At 30.4% G+C, this 22,588-nt stretch overlaps 1 protein-coding gene across 2 annotated transcripts in view; it reads left to right on the forward strand.

Annotated features, from left to right (window-relative positions):
• LOC131852079 (suppressor of lurcher protein 1) overlaps positions 1-22,588 on the forward strand; it is a 286,739-nt gene that overhangs the window by 222,725 nt on the left and 41,426 nt on the right. For both annotated transcript variants that reach the window (XM_059202698.1, XM_059202699.1), the window contains exons 9-10: positions 3,560-3,682; positions 5,428-5,499. In XM_059202698.1, coding sequence (XP_059058681.1) covers positions 3,560-3,682; positions 5,428-5,499 — 195 coding nt within the window. The remainder of the gene's footprint in view (positions 1-3,559; positions 3,683-5,427; positions 5,500-22,588) is intronic.

Here is a 22,588-nt window from a genome sequence, read left to right on the forward strand (position 1 = left end):
GTATCATTATAGTTATACTTTATGCAAGGTTACTCTTAAAGGGTATACTCTGAGCTAACTTTTAGTAATAGTACTCATAAACTGAAATAATTTCCCCTAGTATAAAATGGCTCGATCACGTGATAAATGTCGTATAAAAAGTTCAGGATTTATTTTCTGATAGCCACTTGTAATCTTGGGCTTAGTGATTTAGTTTCATTAGTATTCTAACTTGCTTTTGGTTTAGTATGTTTTATGGTTAATCCCATATATTTGGTCCCTTCGTTCCACATATTTGGTAAAAAAAGCAATATTAATAAACTAATTTAAAATTTGCTCATTATTTTTTCCTTGATATTAAAGACAACATTAAATTTGGCAGCACTACCATGCTCCTAGATCTACCACAATCATCTACTTATCTCGACGTCTCGTCGTCCCCCAGTTCGCTTTTGAATGAATAATTCCAGGTCAAAGCAACACCGACCTGTAAGGGTTAACACTTTTTTGAAAAACAAGTTGTTAGAAGAAAATTATTTCACGTGATATAAACACTTTTATATAATCTTACTTTACTGCAATCTTAGGCATAGTAAAAATAATAGACCACCAAAAAATAATAGTACACGAGAAATGGAATTTAATTATTAATATTTTTCCTAAAGAAAATTTACCTTTCCATGTAAAACCTAATTTATCCATTCCAAACTCGCTACAACATTGTTGAATGCTGCATACCCGTGAAAAGTAGTAGGGTAGTGCTAGTGGCAACCCTATAAACAAATACCTATTGCCTCAACTACGAGTTGTGATTGCTAGCTCCAGTTTCAATACCTAATTTCCAAGTTTTCAGTATTCAGGCCACGTCACGTTTTACTGTTGTTGCTTAATTTATAGTTTTGTACGTTTTTCTTAATAGCACTATTGTTATTGGCAGAGGAACGTAGGGCACAATGTATGAGCGCGAGATGTGTTTATGTTAGATGAATTAAATAACAGACAAAAATTGTGAATACTTATAATAATTGTTATCTACACTAATAGCAACAGTAGTGAAAAGTGACAATAATATACAATGACTATGCATAGTTCTCTGCACCACCTATATGTCCGCCAAATAGAACACCGTAAACCAATTAACAACAAAAAAAAGTTAATAAATATGTGTACAGAATTTGCAATACTGCCTAATAATGATAATGAGTAAGTAAATGAAAAGTCACACACAAACACCTAATAATTATTGAATTAACTTTTTATAGTTTTATATATCACTGAACTGGTAGGTACCTGCGTCTTTATCTGCACAAACTTTCATCTTCTATTTCCACAAAATACTTTTTGAGATAAAAGCTAGCCTACGTCCACGTGATACAATTTATCTTCAAGTTCATTAACATCCGTTCAGCCGTTTAAACAAAAAAAATATTCTTAAGCTTTTATAAAGTTATTGACACTAGGTTTGTAACTGGACTTTAAAAAAATCTTGAATACATCAATGTATGTGATTATTTTATTTGTTATTATTATTAAACATTTATTTTTTAACAATCAGTGCCATAATATAATATAATTAAAAAAATATTCTTATAGCACATAAAATTATTGAGACTAGGGTTTGTAACTGGACTTTGAAAATCTTGAATACTTCCATGTTTGTGATTATTTTATTTGTTATTATTATTAAACATTATTTATTTAGCAATCAGTGCCATAATAAATTAAATTAAAAAAAATATTCTTAAGCACATAAAATTATTGAGACTAGGGTTTGTAATTGGACTTTGAAAATCTTGAATACTTCAATGTATGTGATTATTTTATTTGTTATTATTATTAAACATTATTTATTTAGCAATCAGTGCCATAATAAATTAAATTAAAAAAAATATTCTTAAGCACATAAAATTATTGAGACTAGGGTTTGTAATTGGACTTTTTGAAAATCTTGAATATTCAATGTATGTGATTATTTTATTCATATTATTATTATTAAACATTATTTATTTAACAATCAGTGCCATAATAAATTGAATTAAAAAAATTGTTCTTAAGCTCATAAAATTATTGAGACTAGGGTTTGTAACTGGACTTTGAAAATCTTGAATACTTCAATGTATGTGATTATTTTATTTGTTATTATTATTAAACATTATTTATTTAACAATCAGTGCCATAATAAATTGAATTAAAAAAATATATTCTTAAGCACATAAAGTTATTGACACTAGGGTTTGTAACTGGACTTTGAAAATCTTGAATACTTCAATGTATGTGATTATTTTATTTATTATTATTATTAAATATTATTTATTTAACAATCAGCGCCATATTACCCGGTTTCCCCTACATAGGGAAATACATATTAATACTGTAACTCCGAGTTACACTTACAAATGTATTTTCTTAGCTATAAAATATGAATTAGCATATTATACAAATGAGAAATCTATTTTTGTAGTAGCTAACACATTACTCAGTTTATACGTTAATACCTAAAGGCCAGTTCAACCTCAACAAAGTAAATACTCTTTATGTTGTAGGTATATGATGTTTAAATACACTTAATAGATAATGTTTCTAGAATAACCCAATATCTAAAGATATTTCCTTGACCTTTATAATCATGTGATTTGTTATCTAAAGAAATATTACGTAATGTTGCTATTAAACAGATAGTTCTACTTTAAATAGGTATTAACCCAGATTACGATTATACATTCTTCGTTAACTGAATACCTAAAATTTTAACTCGCAAATAATTTGGTATGTCCATGGGAACTACTTGTAGAGTGATCTCCTAAAAACAGCAACAGCAGGGTTTTTTTTACTAGAATTCATCTTCATAATCAAATGGGTCACATTTGATTTAAAAAATCATTGTTTTTTATCTAAATGATTTGTGCAAACAAACTGCCAGTCCAATTGATGGTAAGTGGCAACCATAGCCTATAGGGGGAAGAGTATCGTTAGTAATGTGGATTAATAACTCCATTGTTAGCAGTGTACCATGTTAGGTTCAGATCCTCATAATTCCTCCTGGCAAGGATCATGACATAATATGTCACGATCGATCATTTCACCAGGAATATCCTGGTGAATTTGCTACGATGGCCTAACTGACCTGACCTGACTCATCTTATCATTTTCCACTGGTGCCCCGCCAGCGTATATCGGTAGCGCAGGCGATGCAGGCGAGCGTTCCATTATCATCCCTTAAAAAAACTGTAGACTATAATATCGTCATATGACGCCTGTGCATCTCTCATGCATTGTCATTTCCGAGGGCAAAGGTATTATTTCATACGCTGGTAATAAACATTCGTCTAATTGCAACAATATATTATTATACTTTTAAACTACAAAGGGTACCTAATTAATAACAATAAAAATATCTGCTAACTTTAAATGCAAGCTGCTTTGGAACTAAAATAGATGACACAAAACGTACTCACAGATGCTAATTTGTTAAATTTAGACTCAGTAAAAAAAATTGTGTGTGTGTGTTTAGATATGTGAAATTTCATAGACATATTAAATAAAATAATATCAATATATTGACAATATTAATTTGTTTCAGGATACGAGGTGCTGTCAACAGGTCCAGCGTTACTTCTGCAGTTTACAGCGAACTCAGCCACACCTGGTCAAGGTTTCGCCGCAACATTTCATTTTCAACCACCGCCGGACTCCACGGCAGCTGGTTTGTTGATTTTATTAAAAGCAACTACTTATACCATATTATTCAGCATGTGTCTTTCTAAAAAACAACTTTTGTCTGAAAGCGCAAATAAAAACTATTTTTTAATGAACGCTACTGATATCTGTAACTATATGAGATCAGCTTCAGATAGATGTGATATACAGACAGTGTATAACTACAGAAATATATCTCTACGTGTATATTGCAGGAATAGTTTCGTTTGAATAAAACATTTAATATTTTCTATGGAGAATATATAATCCCATACCTACATTAGTCACCAGAATAAACGTTTCCTCGGTTTGTGGGTAGAAAAGCACCTTAGAGTAATTGCAAGCGATCTAGTTTAATTTGCAACTGCGGCCAACAAGGTATGAATGAATAGAAATTTTGGCTTCATTCCAGGTACACTCTACTTCGGATGTAATACCTACCTATCAATACACAAGTAGATAGATATAATATTACTGTGAGGACTTGCTTTATTCACTATTATTGAAAAACCAGAGCGTCAGAATTAATTTTGTTTTAAATATTAGTTAGAAGTAAATGCAATAATTATTATTCGTAATATGTAGAATTTATTTTCCACAACAGTACTCATTGCAAAAGTAATTTTTGTCCATATGGCGCCATCTATTAGAATTATTCTAAACTGAGTCTCCTGGCTTCAAAGCATATAACGAAATACTCGGATTGAAGCGCCATCTGTACGTGATATTACGGAGAGAATCCCACAGATGGCACTTGTGTATTTTGCCAAATTATTTATCATGTCAATCATTCATACCTGAAATTAAAAAAAATCTCTCCAACCAAATTGAAGATAAGAGGACACCATATAAGGACACAAAATAAATAGTTATCATAATTTTTTTTATTTATTATACAAAAATAAAATCTATTATGTTACCAAAGGAAGCACATAGGGTAAATAAATATGTAACTGAGATAGGCACTCACTTTTACACCACTCGTTTTACACTATTGATTTTCGAGAAACTTGCTTTTGTATGTATATACTTCGGTACCTATTTAAAGTTAAATATATTTTTCATGAAGTATGGATTCCTAATACGCATAGAGCACATTCAGTATACTATTATGAAAAGAGCAAAGGCTTCCCTTTACGTTTTCACATTTTCCTACCTTTACGTAGTCATCGGACCGTTATTTTTCTGCGAAAATACCCAAATCCATCCAGCAATAGATTGGTGTAACGGTAACTGTCTCAGGTCACCTTATTGGTGCTTTCGTACCCAATCTTATATGATAATTATCTAAAATACAAAAATATTTGTTTTTTGGGTTAATAGGGAATGCTGCATTCGGTTCGCTAATGTATATTATGCTAATGGGACCTTTAGTACTGTACACTCGTTGTTGCTCCTAAAATACTTTGAAGTCAAGAAAAAATCACTATTTACATCAATCTAAAGGGTAATATGATCGCAATTACAGTAAAAAAATGTAATTTGCAATCGAAAGATAATTAAACAAGGCAAGTGTAGATTAATCAGATGAACATGTTAGGTTTTTATTCCATCGTGACAAATTCACACAGATTTACGATCCTTTCTAATAGAAACCACTTGAAGTTGATCTGACATAGTACATTGCTACCAATGGGGTTACTAGTTCCCATAACCAATGATAATTACACATAGTAATTACCATAATATACATATTATTATATAAATATCATAATTAAATCGCACTATATTTGTTTTTTATTATTGTTTTAGATTCCGATCGTCTCTTGAAGTTGAGTTTTGGAAAAGCCTTCGAATCCCTTGGTCCAGAAGTCAGCGCTACAAGTAAGTTTATATTTTATATAAATAAGTACTAACTTTAAGTAAGAATACGCAATGCCTTTAATATGAAATTTGTCAGGTTGTTTTCCCATTGTTTTTTTGTCGTAAAGGCGTTCCGGTCTGAATTAAACCGTGTCTGTCCAGTTCCATATGTCTCACAAGTACTAAATTGCTTTGAAGATATATCATTCAATTTAATATTACATTTCATATTGGTAGATTATAACTAATTATAACTTTTTTGGTTATAATTATTAAGATTCCGCTATGATCATCGCACATCAACATATATAACTGTAATTTTTTTATACAATGACATAGTTTTTATAATAGAGTTTATGTGACATTTGTAATCTAAATAAAACATTTTTAGGTTTCTGAACTAAAGGTAAAACAATACTCTTACCTACTGCAGAAGTATGTCCGTCAATCTATCTATCACAACTGTATAGTTAAAAAACTACAAATAGTTGGAGATGTTAAGTTTAATATAGTTTTAAATACTGTCTGTATCTCTTACTTAAAAAAATCACTGTGATATACCTATTCGAAAGTAATATTTTTCACCTAATATAATTTAGCTTTAGCTTTATTTTTTTTAGTCGTCACTTTAGAAAATTCAACTTAAAGTATAAAAATTTTGCTCCATCTAAGTTAAATGTATTTCCTTCTAAGTGCGGCAATGTCTATTTAAATAGTGCAGAGAAAAAAGATAGGTGACGTCAAAGCAAATGATAAAGTGAGTCCGAGCGCAGCCGAGTAATTTCATGTTTTAAAATTGACAAAGTGAATAATAAATCCTCGGCGCTAATGCTGCGGATCCTGTGTTACCAGGTGTTCCGTTTTGTTTTCCCTACAAATTCCCCTAAAATCCCTCTAACAATCGGGCTTCGAAGAAAAATCCTATAAGTATTAGTAATGACCATTTCACAATATGTTAATATTTTTTTTTATTTAGGCCACAAACATTTCATAGTTCTAGTTAGTTCAATAATTCCGCTATTCCAATATTCATATTTTTATAATAAAATCATTCGTCTACCTACTACTACCTACGCCAAATTTGTTCTCTCTACACACCATCTAAATATTTGTTCCATTCAAATTTCCCTCCATCGCTACAAAATCGAAACTCCACAATCTGACAACACCGCGCGGAGCTACGTGTCGCGATAATACCTACGAGTAATTTTGTTCGAAGGTTTATGTTTATCTTTCTTTTGATATTTTCCCCATTTCCTATACTTTGTATGCGACGATACCTTATCCCAATCTTAGGTATTATTACCAATTAAAGTTACATGTACACGCAAATTTGAACTTGTGAACTATATAACATATACTGCAATACATTTAGAATACATATCCTTTTAACTCGAATATATTTTATACTATAAATAGTTTGTCGGATCTTAAAAAGAATAATTTAATGCTAAATAAGAGAATGTAATAGAAGATTATGAGAGTAATGTCCGTGGTGTTTTGTTCTTGTACAGATACAGGCGACGGTTGCAACTTAATGTCTACTGGACGTGTTTGCTATTCTAATCACTTAAAAAAAATATTTACCAATAAATGTACCTAACAAACTATGTTAATAATGTGGATCAAACAATCTGAAAGCTCTAATATAGTATTATGATGTAGTACATGTTGAATAACAGAAGCTATATTACATAACGCCATTTAGTCTCCATCTAAGCAAAGCTTGTGTATTGTATGATAATTTGTTATACTAGCATATGCTGTAAATCAACGAAGTATGAGTTAGACTGCTATTTCGTATAGGAAAGGTGCTGTATATTACTTGATATAAAAAAAAAATAATTTTTACACGCATTAGTATAATATACGTTGATATGAAACAAAACATTACAGTCTTCATTAGCGAGTGCGAGCTACACTGCATAGTAAACAAATTTAACTAAATTAATTTAATTCTTAAAAACATAATGTAAATACTAGTGCACTGAAGGAAATAGCATTACGGGTTTTTATTTGAAAACATTCGCATCCAGTTCATACAGAAGTGTCTATACTATGAGACATTATACTGAGAGTTGTTATGATTTACTGAGAGGATTTCGATAACGTATACACCTACAGCAGCATCTAATTTAAGCTGAAATTTCTCTCTAAATCGCCGATGTTGGTGAACATGTTTCAATCCTCGAGATGATTGTAAATGTGCCATCTGCTGTTTTTAATAACTCTACTAACGTATAGGGTAGACCTTGGATTGTATAAATTTGGCAAAACTTATGCATATAGAAAGCTCATAAAAATTTGTACAAAAAATTGGTTTATTTTACTTCTTTTCGTTCTTTTACCATACACTAATTTAAGAAGAGAAACTATTTTAGAAGTTGTTAAATAAAGAAAAAAAACATTTCATACCTCCGCGTTGCAGTGTCACTGTTAAATGCATTGGACTGCAGGTAACGGCTGAACGTAAAACATCCAACACTAAATAAATGATCAAACAACGTGCACTCACCTCTGTATAATATATACGGGCCAAGGATATGTAGACCTAGGTATAAAACACTGAAAAGTCTGAATACTCATCGTACATTTTTGATGGGAATTTTCTATTGTTTTTTATTACTGTTTTCATTTCGTTTGCTGTCAGCTAGTCAATAAAAACCTAGACAAAGGCGTATTGGAAGACTATAAGTACTGAGATGAAAAGAAAATTAAAATTCAGTTGAGTTTCTTGCCAGTTCTTCTTAATTGAATTTGTGTACTAAACTAGACAGGAATAAAAGGGAGGGAAGAAAATTATATTGCAAAAAACTTGATGTTCATAAGCGGTTAAAATGTCCTACATGAATAAATGATTTTTGAATTTGAATTTGAAAGGTAGTCTGTAAGCAGCGCAGTAAACTTTCTCTATATATTTTGATTGGATTTTGTATTGTGAGTTTCTTTGTCTAAAATGTAGTTATTTGTCAACATAGTCATAACTTAGACGACTTGATTTTTGCGTACATATTACCACAGATAAGATAATATTATATAGTATTACAAAGATGTGTAACTACTTACATACATAAAAATTTTTAGTATCCACCAAATCAGGTATATAGGTAGGTATTATTATTCGATATAAAGACGTGATATTTTATATCGAAATTACATCTCACTCTAATCGCTGGATTACTACTAATCTTTTTTGATGTAGAATAAATAAAAATGAAGGAGAATTCTTATCCGGTGAGACATTAGACCTTATATACTGTGTATGTAGGGATTCCAGGAAAAGTGCTTAATTTATTATAGATTTATGAAATACCAAGACCGTGGGCATTATTAGTAAAGATGACCATTGGTCCATTTCTAACAATAGCCTCTATACATTTATCTTAGAAGCCATTGGTGAATTTGCAATGAATGAATGAAATGTGAATGTGAATTTGTATAAGTGATCTGATTTCTTTCAAAGCGGTAAAATTATATTAAGTATAATGATTCATGAGTTCATAGATTTTTTTATTTTAAGCTGAAATCAATATACTAAAACTTAAATTTGAAATAGTAATACAGAAGCAGTTACAACACTATCTGTATGTCTATAAGAGCATGTGTGTTAGTGTAGAAATAGAGTGCCGTAGGGACTGTAGTTAGGCCAGCCGTAACAATTTATATAACTAAAGGAAGCTGGGGAGCAAATCGGTCAAATATAAACTAGGTAATTCACATGGACTCTTTTTTTTGTAGTAACGAAAACGTTGCTTTGCGTAAATTTAGTCTTGGATTCAATTCTCTGAAGAGTCTATTAAAGGATAAGACCTTACCTAATGTATTAACTTATAGTACATATTTGTTTTGTCGTGATTTCTCGTAACTTTTACTTGAACCTGATAACAATTAAGTCACAAATAACATATATAGTTTTGTACAAAAATTATGTCATATATTAATAGAAATAATGACGCTTCTAAAATTTCGTATTAATGTACCTCACAGCTGTCATATGCCCGTTACTTATATCTAAATTCTACTGGCTTCCAATTTTATTCGCGGCAAAAATTTTTAGGTTGATTTTGTCGTGAATTACCCGATTTCAACTTGTCTAAGACATTTTTTTCAAATTTATGAAAACATTTAAAACTCTGGAAAAATGTTTTAGATATTGTACCGAAGGGTAATTAAATTTTGTATCTCAGGTTTTGACAACGAAATTATAATATTAGGTATTCGCCACGAATGTACCAATAAAATACTTCTATATTACCTATACTAGGATCTCAAGCCCCTATGTTTGAGTTTAATTATCCGTACCGATATTATAAATAAGGAAGTGTGGCTGTGAGATACAGCAACACTTGGTTACCTTATCTCAAGTAAACAATTGAGCAGGTGTAAATAAAATTTGATGCGAGGACACATTATATCACGTAGGCAGATATATGCTACCTATTGTTTATAAAAAAGCAGAAAATGTCGCTGGAATCAGCTAGTAATTCATATTTAAAACCGAAATATCACATGTTACTTAACAAATTGGCTACATAAGTGTTTAAGAAACATATAAACGCAAACTTGTTACCCCTTTTTTCGCATAGGGAGATAAAACAGATATTTCAAAAACCAGCTCTCACAAAATTATCTTTGCTTACATAGCAGCAAAAGCACACAAAACTACCCATTTGTGGTCCGAGCTATGCGAATGCCATGCCAAAATTCCTACCCTAACTCCCAGCGTACCTATATACGGCAGTTTACTGAAAAGCTTTTTTCAAATAAATTTTTAGATAATTTTGTACTGTGCATGCCAAATGGTTACATGACGTCATTATAAATCGCCATATAGGTTGACGATACAGAAGTTTACATGTGCCTCACCTTCTGAAATTCTAACTAATATAAATGCGGAAATGAGTTTGTTTGTTATTCTTTCACACTATTTCTTAGTGTGAAAGAATAACAAACTTTGTTCTGTTATGGGTACATAACAATTGATATAGATCCTTAAATACCTTTTTTGTAAATACACGCATCATATACATAAAAAACACCCAGGCCAATATTAATAATAATATAACATCATACAACTCATGATTATAAATGTTTACATGCCGCCTCCTTATTAATATTTGTTTATTAACACTCAAGTTTCTTGCTTATTCTTACTCTGCGTCTCTTTTGAGTGGTATAATAAAAAAATAAGACTATTCAAAAATGCGTATAATAAGTTTATTTAAATAAAGATTATTTCTATTACCACCCTGCGAGGAATCGAAACCGCAGCCATCGTAAATATAGCGGACTGCTAAACCACTAAGCTACTGATGCCGTCATTTTAATTGCATTACAAGTTCTATGATTTTTTTTAGAATGTTTATTCAAATAATATTAATTCCAAGCATCGCTTCAGGCTGCCTACTTTGCATCGTATATTTTGAAATTTAAATAAAGTACAATCTGCATCTTTATCTAAATTTCAAAACATTCTGTTCGATTTTCGATAAATTTTCCAAGTAAGACGAACGTAGCAAGTTCGGTCACCTTAAGCTAGGTTAAGTTTACAAGTCATATGAGGCTCATTGTAATATATCTACCACAATTTCATGATCACATATTATTACACATAACACACATTGATAAAGTAATAGGGCATAATTCACATAGCGCCATCTAGTCCCAAATTAAATTATGTGCCAAGTTAATATTATGAGTATTATAGAAGTGATACACATACTTAAATATATATTGTTTTATAAATACGTACATAACATACACTCATACACCTAACATATATCACATGTAAAACATTTGTGTTCATTAGCATCTTGCGAAAGTCAAACCTGTTATATAAATTGTAAATCTTAAATATTATTAGTTTCTTTAAACGAATACTGCAACTACCTAAAGAAATTCTATCGAAGAATCATTTTCATTTTGGGAAAGCTTACCACTGCAAAGCCGACGTGGAGCCATACAGAGGATTACATGTACAGAGTGGGAGCTTTTCAGTTAGTGCTTATTCTGGAAAATTGTATCCGCCACATTAGGAACAAGATAACTATCTATGAATAGTACTGTGCATGTTACCGTTTCGTCATTAAAACGGTGACGATCACGATTACAGACGTGCGAGACCTGTGTAAGATATTTTATATATTTTATAACTTTGTAGGAGTTTCTTAGATATTAATTCAAATACTTGAGAAATTTTTAATTCAAACTAATAACATGAGTATATAGACAATAGTAATAATAATACTAAAAGTTATTGTCGGATCTTCTCAACTAAAACAGACAGATACTGCACGATAACGCAGTGATGGAGAATCAATAACGCAATATTTTAGGTGCAGCACCAATCTAAACTGTATACACTTTAGTTCTAAATAATTATGATTATATATATGAAGTGATCAGGCGTAATGTAAAAATAGCACGTCATTAGACAAATATACGCTAACCGGGCAGAATTAGTCAGTCTCAAAAAATAATAACATTTCGGTATTTGTGTCCGTATATAGACAACTAGTAAGACAATATAGCAGAGCTGCAGTCTGCATGCTTAATTACCGCTATATATCTTCCTCGTGAAGTGTCACCGGACCGCGCCGTAAATCGACAGATTGCGTTCGGCAAAAACAAATGACTACGCTCAGAAACCTAGGAGTTCGCATTCTAACAGAATAGAACCACGTAAAAATGAATGTGTGCCCACAGCTGCACATAAAACTAATACGTTATCTCTACTGATACTTCAATTGTTATCTTTACTTCTTTTTATAAAAAAACATATTAAAATTAAGAGAGTACGTACGAACTACTACGAGACAAACCTCGACAGGAGTTTTGCTGGACAGTAACTAATTCTAAACTTTGTAAAAAATTGAAAAATTAAGTTTTTTTATCTATCTATCTATTGCTGATGAAGTAGGACAGTGAATTTAAGGGGATACAGTCTCTGGTGGTTGTCACACACGACGACGGTAACCGTTTGTGCTGTTGCATAGTTCCTGTTATATGTTGTATATTATATTCGTATACACGCTATCGTATGTTAATCTAGTTCTACAAAATAAATTGACGATTTGATGATGTACTATTGATATAATGTATTTTTACATCTATGTTTGTCGTAAGATCCAGCTAGAGGAAAAAGGATAAATATTTCAATGCTAGAGTAAATTGATTCGCTAAGAACTCCCTCTTTTAATAGTAGATATTCATGTTTAGCAGTGAGAGGCTATATAGTAAAACAAAATGTATGTATCAATCGAAATAAAAGGGTTATAAATCTATAGATAGCATTAAATTTAATGTATTGTATTTATTATTTCCAGTGATATGACAATAATTTATATGACAGGAACATATAAACTATTATCATATCAATGGAAATAAATATTATTCTACATTCTTCTAACATTTATATAAGTATCGCCATTGTTGTGTTGTGATGTGTGATTGTAATAAATATTATTCTATTTTATTCTTCTATAATCTATATAAGTACCATTAATAGGTAGGGTTATGAGTAATCAATATAAATTTTTTGTGTTTGTTTGATATAGGTAAAGAAAACCTTGATCAGTTTTAAAAATTCTTTCATGTATAGATCCATTATTAGTATAGATTTATAAAATTATACATAATACCTCAATACTATTGAATCATTTCACTTGAGTGGGTGGTAAGTTACCTACAAATGTAAAATTACTCCATTAGGTAACGATGACGCTACTTCTCCGTTTCGACAGATGTTCGCGATTAAGCTAAGCTCGTTTCACAGTTGTAAGACTAACACAGAAATAATTGGAATGCCTACGACACTGCGTTGGATTTGTTTTTTTATTTAAACGCATCTTTTCTAAAACTTGGGTGTATGGTCTTGGTTTATGCCGAACATGCGTAAATGATAATTTTACTTAAAATACAGATATAATAATCTTGCAAGTTAATATATTTCTGCAAGTAACTTTTTATAATGAATTTATGATGTAACCGAGTAAATGTAGGTTTTAAAAAATATTATTCCCTTTATTACTTGGGGAGTGTTTCAGCGAGCATTGTCATTGACTATTAACCCTGTATACTAGATGTCCTACTTATTCACCTGAAAAACATATATTTTAGATAAAAAAAATACGCTATTAGGATATGTTCGACACATTACAATATTTTTAGAATAGATACAATTTTACAAGCAATATTATTGCGAATAATTGTGTATTTTTTATTTAATGGAATTAGACTTTAGACTCCATTCCAGTCCAAGAATTGTTTTCATAGGCTTACAAAACTCACAGCCCAGTAACAACATTTTCATAAGGAAAATAGTCGAAAGGAATTTTGATGATAAATCGGTCACGTAACTTCGCGGTTTGTATGAAACGCTTAAAAACGCGTCCCCTCAGGGATAGTCTTCGTGTATACTATAACTGGATTTCGGGAGCTTCTCGTTATATAGAGTTCACGATTTGCTCTCTATTGTATTTATTTATATTTTATTCTTTTCATGGTTATAGCTACTACATGTATATACTAGCTGAATATCTATGAAAACTGAATGAATACCCTCAAATATGAATAATTTTCGCCGTTTTTGAAACATTATTCACTGATGATTCGCTTCTATTGGTCATAGCGTAATATTGTATAGCTAAAAGCCTTCCTTGACATGTGACTATCCAACACAAAAATAATTTTTCAATTCGTACCAGTAGTTCCTGAGCGTGTTCAAATAAATTCTTCAGCTTTATATTTAATAAAAAAATAAAATAATATATATAATATATAGTATTATTAGTATAGATTAATAGGTGAAGCAAAAACTTTGTACTCCTTTTTACGAAAGTTACGCGAACTGAGGAATATAAACTTTAGCATATTTGTAGTTTATATGGAGGAGGTGTGCAGAATGCTAATATTTATTAAAAATTATGAAAAAAATACATTAAATAAATAGAAAAATATTACATAATAGTCTGTTGGAGTTTTTATATTGATTTCAGTTATGTGTTAAATCCTTGGACACCAAGGACACATAGTGTAGTCTTTGACAATAGAACCTTAATAATGTTCAAACATATAATTGAAATTATTTAAGGTCAAACTTCGACCACTGGGCATCCATTAGTATTTATATAATACTTATATTTTATTCCCAAATAAGCTGTTAAAGTCTCAAGTGACCTCTAGGCCTTCGTTATTTATTATTCTGGATATTTCAGTATAAAAATACTGCTTACTTATTAAATCGTTTAGACGTAAATAAAATAAAAATGTAGAAATTATAGCAACATAATACCACCCATTATGTTTGAGGGGTGCAATTCTGTAGTAACAACAGAATTAGTATATTTACGTTATACAGGAATATAAAAATTGAATTAACTATTAGTAATTTAAAATTACAGATTTTGACTAAATTATATATGAGTGTATACACGTTACTTAAATAAAAAAAATAATGTTATGACTTTTGTCACCCTTTCTACATATTTTTGCTAATCTGAAACGGCTGCGCTGAGTTTGACGGCACTTTACATCGAGATAGCTAATGTTATAATGAGTAACTCAGGCTACTTCTATTCTGGAAGTTTTATTTAATTAAAATAAAATCCACGCGGATGAAGTCACAGGTAACAGCTGGATACCACTTATACTGGATTTATTGTGGAAGGGTTTAGGTATCAGCGAAGCTTTAGACAACCTGATCATCTGGCATGATCATAAGACCACCCTAAGTCTGCAGAGTCAACGTGATTTTTTTAAAGTAATTGGAGTGGAACTGAATGTGAACCCCACGGAGATGCTGCTATCAAGCGACGCCAGTGGTGCCCCTCATGCATTGCCTTTTCTGAGGACTGACCATGTTTCATGTTTGTTGAAAAAAAAGCTGTTATGTTAGTTATTCACATATTTCATTCTGTTTTATTTAATGAAATACTAGCTGTTCTCGCGGGTTTACCAGCGTGAAATTTACAGCATATAATTTCTGATGCATAAGCTATATTTCTGTAAATTTTCATCAAAATCCGTTCAGTAGTTTTTGCGTGAAAAAGTAACATACTCAACAGCTTTCGCGTTTATAATATTGTTAAGATAAAATGTGAGTCAAATCTGTCGAATACGATACGACTATTTTTATAAACTTGCCTTCTGTAAAATAATAAATCTATTGTATAAATAATAGTCTGAAAATATGTACAATTATATAATAATCAAAACTATACAATTTATTGTATTCTAACAAGTCGCTAGAAAATTAAACGTTTACGGAGTCCAGTCTCGAGCAGATTCAATTTGGTTTTTATAGCTCGCTGGCGGATTACTTCTTTCAATTTTATTCACTAATGTTTTTATTAGAGTTTGGATATATTATAATATACATATATTTGTGTATATAGTTCAATGACAGGCCTAAATACCTGAACAAGTATATTTGCAGCGCTATTCAATTTAACAGTAGTAGACAACGTATTCAGAATTGCTTTTTCCCATATTGCCAAATTGCTACGACTTTTATATTAAAAGTAGCTTCGTATTGCAAACGTAAAGAATTTTGGTAACTTCTATTTTGCCCATTACAATTGGATTGCGCCATCTAGTTTCAAACTAAGTAAAATTGATAGTAATACTTAAATATATGTTTTTGTAATTACATATAAAATTGTATACATTGAAAACACCCAGATTCATACCAACAATTATGCTCATGTATAGAAATGTTTGTCTTCCCGGAATCGCACCTGCATTCACCGAATGTAATGCGGTATGCTGGAACATCAAGGCGGAACTCGAATATAATACTATTTTGAAAATATTTTAATTCATAAAATCTTTAGCGATTTTTAGGTAAAAACTCTACTCTACTGGTCGCCACTAAAATTCCTGGAATACATTTCTCATTTTCTTTAATACTTATAATTTTCACAATTAAAGAATTTTATTAAAATTAAAATGTCTTTATATATATTGTTAAACATATGAATATTATAATTCCTAGAAGGTGTACAAATTACTAATACTAGTATACAAGTTCTAGGCAGATTTTCTCTATATTACCTACTTTCGGATTGTACCTTATAAAATATGCATTATAATACAGACATATTTAGACTACTTATATTTTAATAGGAATAAAAATTATATTTCAATACTTAATTTTTGAGTTCACCAATAATACGGTATAAGTTCTATTCTCATTAGTCTCTCGTAGTAGTCAGTTTCCAACATAAATATATTAGTTTAGTCGAAGTAGTTTTCAAGGAAATTAATAACGGGGAACAAGTCGTTTTACTTAGAAATAGGTATTTGCTTTTGATATCGTTTAACTTCAGGGTACCTGAAAGGTATTTCAAGTTATACTAAGGTCCAGATTTTTAAGATGCTATGTATGCGTATCTTAAATAACTTATTAGACATATATATTTAGTATACCTAAATAATTATATGGCACCCTAAAAGTGATACAAATTTTTAAATTTTATTAAATTCTTCTATGCTCATGGAATGCACTATGGATATTCCGTGATCATAAGATGGCCGTGCTACAACTCATGCGTTATCATTCTGAAGGACTAACATGTGATTTCATTGACCTTTTCCTCTCTTCAACTAAAAGCAAAGTGCTTAGCGAATGAAATAAGTGAAACTGGGGTACCCACGTTACTGCTCCTAAGTTTAAGTAATTCGAGTTTAAGTAAGTCTACCTCAGGAAATTTTAATATTTAAAGACTTGGCAATCTATGATCATGGAAAAATTTAGAGATAAGTACCTAATTAATTTACCTGAAAACAATTTAATTTCCACTTTACGTTTTTTAATGAGAATCAAATTAGAAAGCTAATATAGTCGAATAAAATAAGATGAATTAATTAACAGGATCAAGTGAAAGTTTATCCGAAAATAATTTTACGAGTACAGTGTCTCTAAGGAAAAATTAACATTTACGTAAATTTTAAAACTAAGTTATTCATTTTTATAGTTCTGATGTATATGTAGGCGGTTCCCTTCAACATACATCTTTCCAGCCAACAACAGAGATAATATTTTATTTTTTTATGAACATAGAGCTACTTTAACCCGTCATCCCAATCTGTCCCCGAATTCCTTCACATACAAAATTAACAGATTTCATGATTCATTTATCTATCAACAAAGTTTTAGTTTATCCTACATTAATAGGTACTATATATGGAATAATGGCTATGGAAATATCAAACCTACTGTTACAAAATGATGTAAACTTATAGAGAAAATACAAATTTATAACAGATTTCCCTAACTTGCCTCATAAGTCTACGTTAAGAATAACCAAGTACTTTATAAAACTGTGTTACAATTCCACGTCTCGTGCACACAGATCCTCTAATGAAAGTTGGCTCTCTTCCCTGATACATTTATAAGTGTATAGTTACTCGTAGTTCCGAGTTCGTTCTCTTAATGTAAGGGAAACATTTATTCACTATCTACATCTATTTAGTCCCTACTCCTATATTGACATATATATGACAAATTAAGTATAATATATTGATTAAAACATACAAAAATACTACATGTATCTGTAGTTCTAAATGCTTGTTGTAAATTGTTGTTGATTAAAAATGTATTAAATTAAAATATTTAATACATTTTTATTCACATATATTAGCTATTTACTTTTAACAGTAATAAATTGAAGGAAAGAAACGAACGGTAATTAAATATTTCCAAAAGAAGGTTTGTGAATGTTTGCCGATATTTTTGTCAATTGCGAACCATGTTCTACAATTTCAGCAACATATTACAATGCCTTGTACTTTAATATATATCCATGTTCATTGACATGGTCCAACATTTTATTTGTCACTAACTGTTACCATCTATTATAAATTATCTATTGCTTTTCTGTATAATAGAAATGTCAATGTGTTGGTCCATCTTATGGTAAGCACACTGATATATAATCTATATTCACATTATTTACAAATTATCTACTTAAATCAAAATAAAATTGCATCAAAGTAAATGTATATAATAGAAGTAAAATTTAATTATTAGCAACTCAATCTCGAAAGATTATTTTAACGTTACTCCCAAGATATAAAACCTATTAATAAAACTAGCTCGTACAAAAAGATCTGTATCAACGTCCTTTCTAAGGCTCTGTTTTTTGTTAAGGAAGATTGAACGTCACGGCCTAACCGCTCCATTTTTGCCATCAATTCATAAAATTGGATATTCGCGCCGAACTAATGAAATTAAACTCTGAACATTTCTGTAAGTAGTTTACACAAAATTTCAATTGCTTTCTACTTTTACTTTTCAATTAACTGAAGTGGGTTGAAGGTAAACACATGTTTGAAAACATAGCTATAACCAATGTAACATGATGGAAAATATTATATTTTGTGTAATAAAAATTAAGTGGCTTCCATTTACAGTGCCGTGAAGATATAAGTTACAAATTATACCTTTATCCAGGGTTAGTCGTAAACGGTATACCAAGCAGTAAACCAGTAGCATTATTTATGATGCTCCACAACTTTCCCCAAGAATAAAAGTAGAAGTCTGAAAAAAAATATTTTGAATTTTTCATACTCAATAGATCGCGTGACTGCGTAGTTTGTTGGTCTATTTTTTCTTCAAGTTTTGTCTTTTCATCTATGGGAAAGTTCGTCTAGTCTTATAAATACTACAATTGCCTTTCTGCTTTCCATAATGATATCCAAACCCGTAACTACATGATATATATTATAGCGTTCTTTGCGTCTCTTCTTTTTATTACCTATATAACTATTTATGTCACTATTAAGTAAAGTAAACCTTCACTTTCTAATTCGGGAATACAATTAGCTTTCAGAACATTAACTGTTCCATATCGATGTATACTATTATTTCCCTTATAATTGGATAAATATTATTTATATACTATCAATATAACTGATTATCCAGATACAATTTTGGTTTAGTGCCGACTGATCTTAGAAAAATAGCTGATCAGGTCTGAGTAATCAATCTTTACGTCAGCTCGGATGCCCACCGTTATTTCGGCGTTCAAGATTAAACTAAGAGGGATAAGTATCCTGATGTTGGTTTCTTTTGGTTTTCAACTCATCCACCATAATTCAGCCATGTTATTTTTAAATACAGAAGTCATATTATCATACTTCCATTATAAATTGTGAAAATAAATTCATGCTCGATTTTAACAATTTTAATATCTTATTTTCGTACAAAGCATTTTATATAGTAAATGTTTCTATAATACAATGGAATATAAATACATTGGAATATAAATCAATGATAAAATTGTTAAAATCTTAGAATTTTTGTAATATGCTTTCATATTTATATTACGTAAGGATCTATTTAAAAAATAATTGAATCTTCAATATAGAATTAGTCTAGTTAGATTCGAGTTTTTAATGTTATATTAGGTTACGTTCCATTAAGGCAAGGCCTTCTATCCCAAACTATTATTTTAATTTTATTAAAATAGCTACTTACGTATTTCATAAATGTTACTTTAAATATGCAATATTTTTAATGACTGCTGTAGTTACAACTATAGTTTTAGTGTAATCTTCATTGCCATTGTAACATTACAGCCATGTTATTAAAGCATTTTTTATGATTGCTCGTTTAAAAATTCCTAATCCCTTAGGTACCGCAGCCCTAACAATACGTCAACATAACAGCAAAACACCACTAATCCTGAATAATATTTCGTTTTTTATAAGTATTTACATTAATAATACTTTTTATATGTCTACATACATTTTTTACGAAACATATGTGATAATTAAATAGATAAATATGCTCATCGCTGATATGAAATGAACATATGCAATTACAGGGTAAGAGGCATGATATATTATGCCTCTGGAATGGCAATGCATGAGTGGTAACATGAGTATCTTATGATAACATGATAGCCGTAGTGCTGTTCATGTATATTCGTGATGGTTACCACTCAGCATGAGTTGGTGTGACAAAAAAATACAAACTCTTTAAATATACATGAATGACTGTGCTAAGCAGCATCGGACACGTAGCAGCTTCATACCTAATAAGTAATAATATTGACCACCCGAAGGATAGAACAGCCTAGCACTTTGTACCTAAATAAATATTTACGTACCCTTGCTGAATTGAAAACTGAAATGCTCAGTTTAAGTTTTAGGTAGAATGCTACATACATTTATACATTTTGGTTGTCCGTTCCACCATGTGCATATTACAGTGGACAGTTATATAAACTATTTTCAACACATATCTTGTATGTATTTCTTGTAAAATTATATACGATAAATATTACGGTTTCACAATTACTGCTACTGACCGTTTTGATTTTATATGATGTTATTGATGATATTTTAATATTATACATTCAGCTAAATAGTGGATGCTCCGCTGGAAAATGTTTTGACTTTCTTCAATCCAGAAGTAAGATGTGTATATTTTTTCTTTTGTGCAAGGAAATTAGAATATCAGTGATAATTAAAAAAAATAACGATTTATAGAGAACAATAGCGATATACGAATAACGATAATAAGAGATTTGTAAAGAATTGAACTAAATGGCTTACGAGAAAGAGTTGCCAATCCGTATAATAATTTCAATTGATTGCTAACAAATTTTTTTTTAAAAGGTATCAACAGTTCATTTTTTATGCAATCGATAGTATTTAACTCATTTCATATTTGTTCTTCAATAGACTTAAATAGTTGATCAGTAATTTATAGACAAAAATGTAAATTATGGTTTTCTTCAAATATATCTAAACGTGCTTACTTGTACTTGCAAAATTGTGCGATATAACTATATGTTTCATGTTTTAGGTATATCATTACTTCACGAGAACTATGCACTATTCCCAAGAGTTACGAGTTATGTGGTGTTGGTTTAATACAACCACGTGCCGACAACATTGTATTTTCGTTGTCTAATTTTAGTTCATAAAATAAATAGATTACAGTTGATTAATTTTATTTAATCTGTATTTAATATTTGTAAAAACAAACGTTTAAATTTACATTCTATTGAATTTCAGTATATAGATTCAATTGACAAGAACCCTGCATCTATGTTTCATTACCTGTAAGTTTGATCAAAAGGAAAGTATTTTTTTTAATTTGACGACAATCCCGTAGGGAGTTAGTAGTTAATAGCATTGTGGACCACGCATTGTAGCGAATACTTGACATGCTCGCATTTCGCTAACTATATAATAATTCCCATTCTTGAATAGACCGATAATAGACAAACCTACTACCGACTGAAGATAAATTAATGTTATTCAATTACATGGTAATGATAAAATATCCCAATACTACAGCCTTGGTGGACTAAGGGTTGAGCACGTTTTGCTTACGATGGTTGTGGGTTCTATTCCGTTTATGCAAATATTTGTATTCATGAATATGATCATTATATTAGTCTGGGTGTTTTTTTACGTTTTCTATGTATGTATGTTATGTTTGTATTTAAGTATTTCTATTAGTTGTCTGTTACCCATTATACAAACTGTGCATTGCTCGGGAATAGATGGTGTTGTGTCAATTGTCATCCCGCTTGTTGTCAGATCGCCAGATAAAAACTTGGAAACGTCGATTATGAACGTTTTGATGTGACATTAGATACAATTGCTTTCTATATGGTTACTGTATTTGTATTCTCATCCCTTAGAAAAACATTCATAGAAGTTTTTAGGATGGAGTTCAAGGTAGTCGATCGATTAGTTTCTACCTTTGTTGACAATCATTAAAAATTTATGGTTTTTATTTCACGTTTCTCTGAGATTCGTAATTGGAGTTGAAATTGGGGGAGCGTTATTAAATATTTGTACTGGCCGAGTTCTGTCGATTTCGTAATTTCGATTTTAATTCAATGAAAATTTATTTTGTTGTTTTTTTTAGTTTATTAATATGAAAGTTCAACAAATCAATAACTTCAATAAACGATTACTCGTAGTGTTTAGAGGTCTTAATTACACTGCGGTAGTGAACTAAACATATAGTTATTATTCCAATATCAGTTTATGTTCAGCTCTTAAACCGTAATGGAAAAAATTACCATCAACAATAGCATTGGCCTTTAATTAGTTTGGTATTATTAACTCTACTAGAAAAGACCAG

This window comes from Achroia grisella, unplaced genomic scaffold (assembly GCF_030625045.1).
Source record: "Achroia grisella isolate CSIRO2021 unplaced genomic scaffold, CSIRO_AGI_Agris_v1 utg821, whole genome shotgun sequence".
Classification (NCBI taxonomy): domain Eukaryota; kingdom Metazoa; phylum Arthropoda; class Insecta; order Lepidoptera; family Pyralidae; genus Achroia; species Achroia grisella.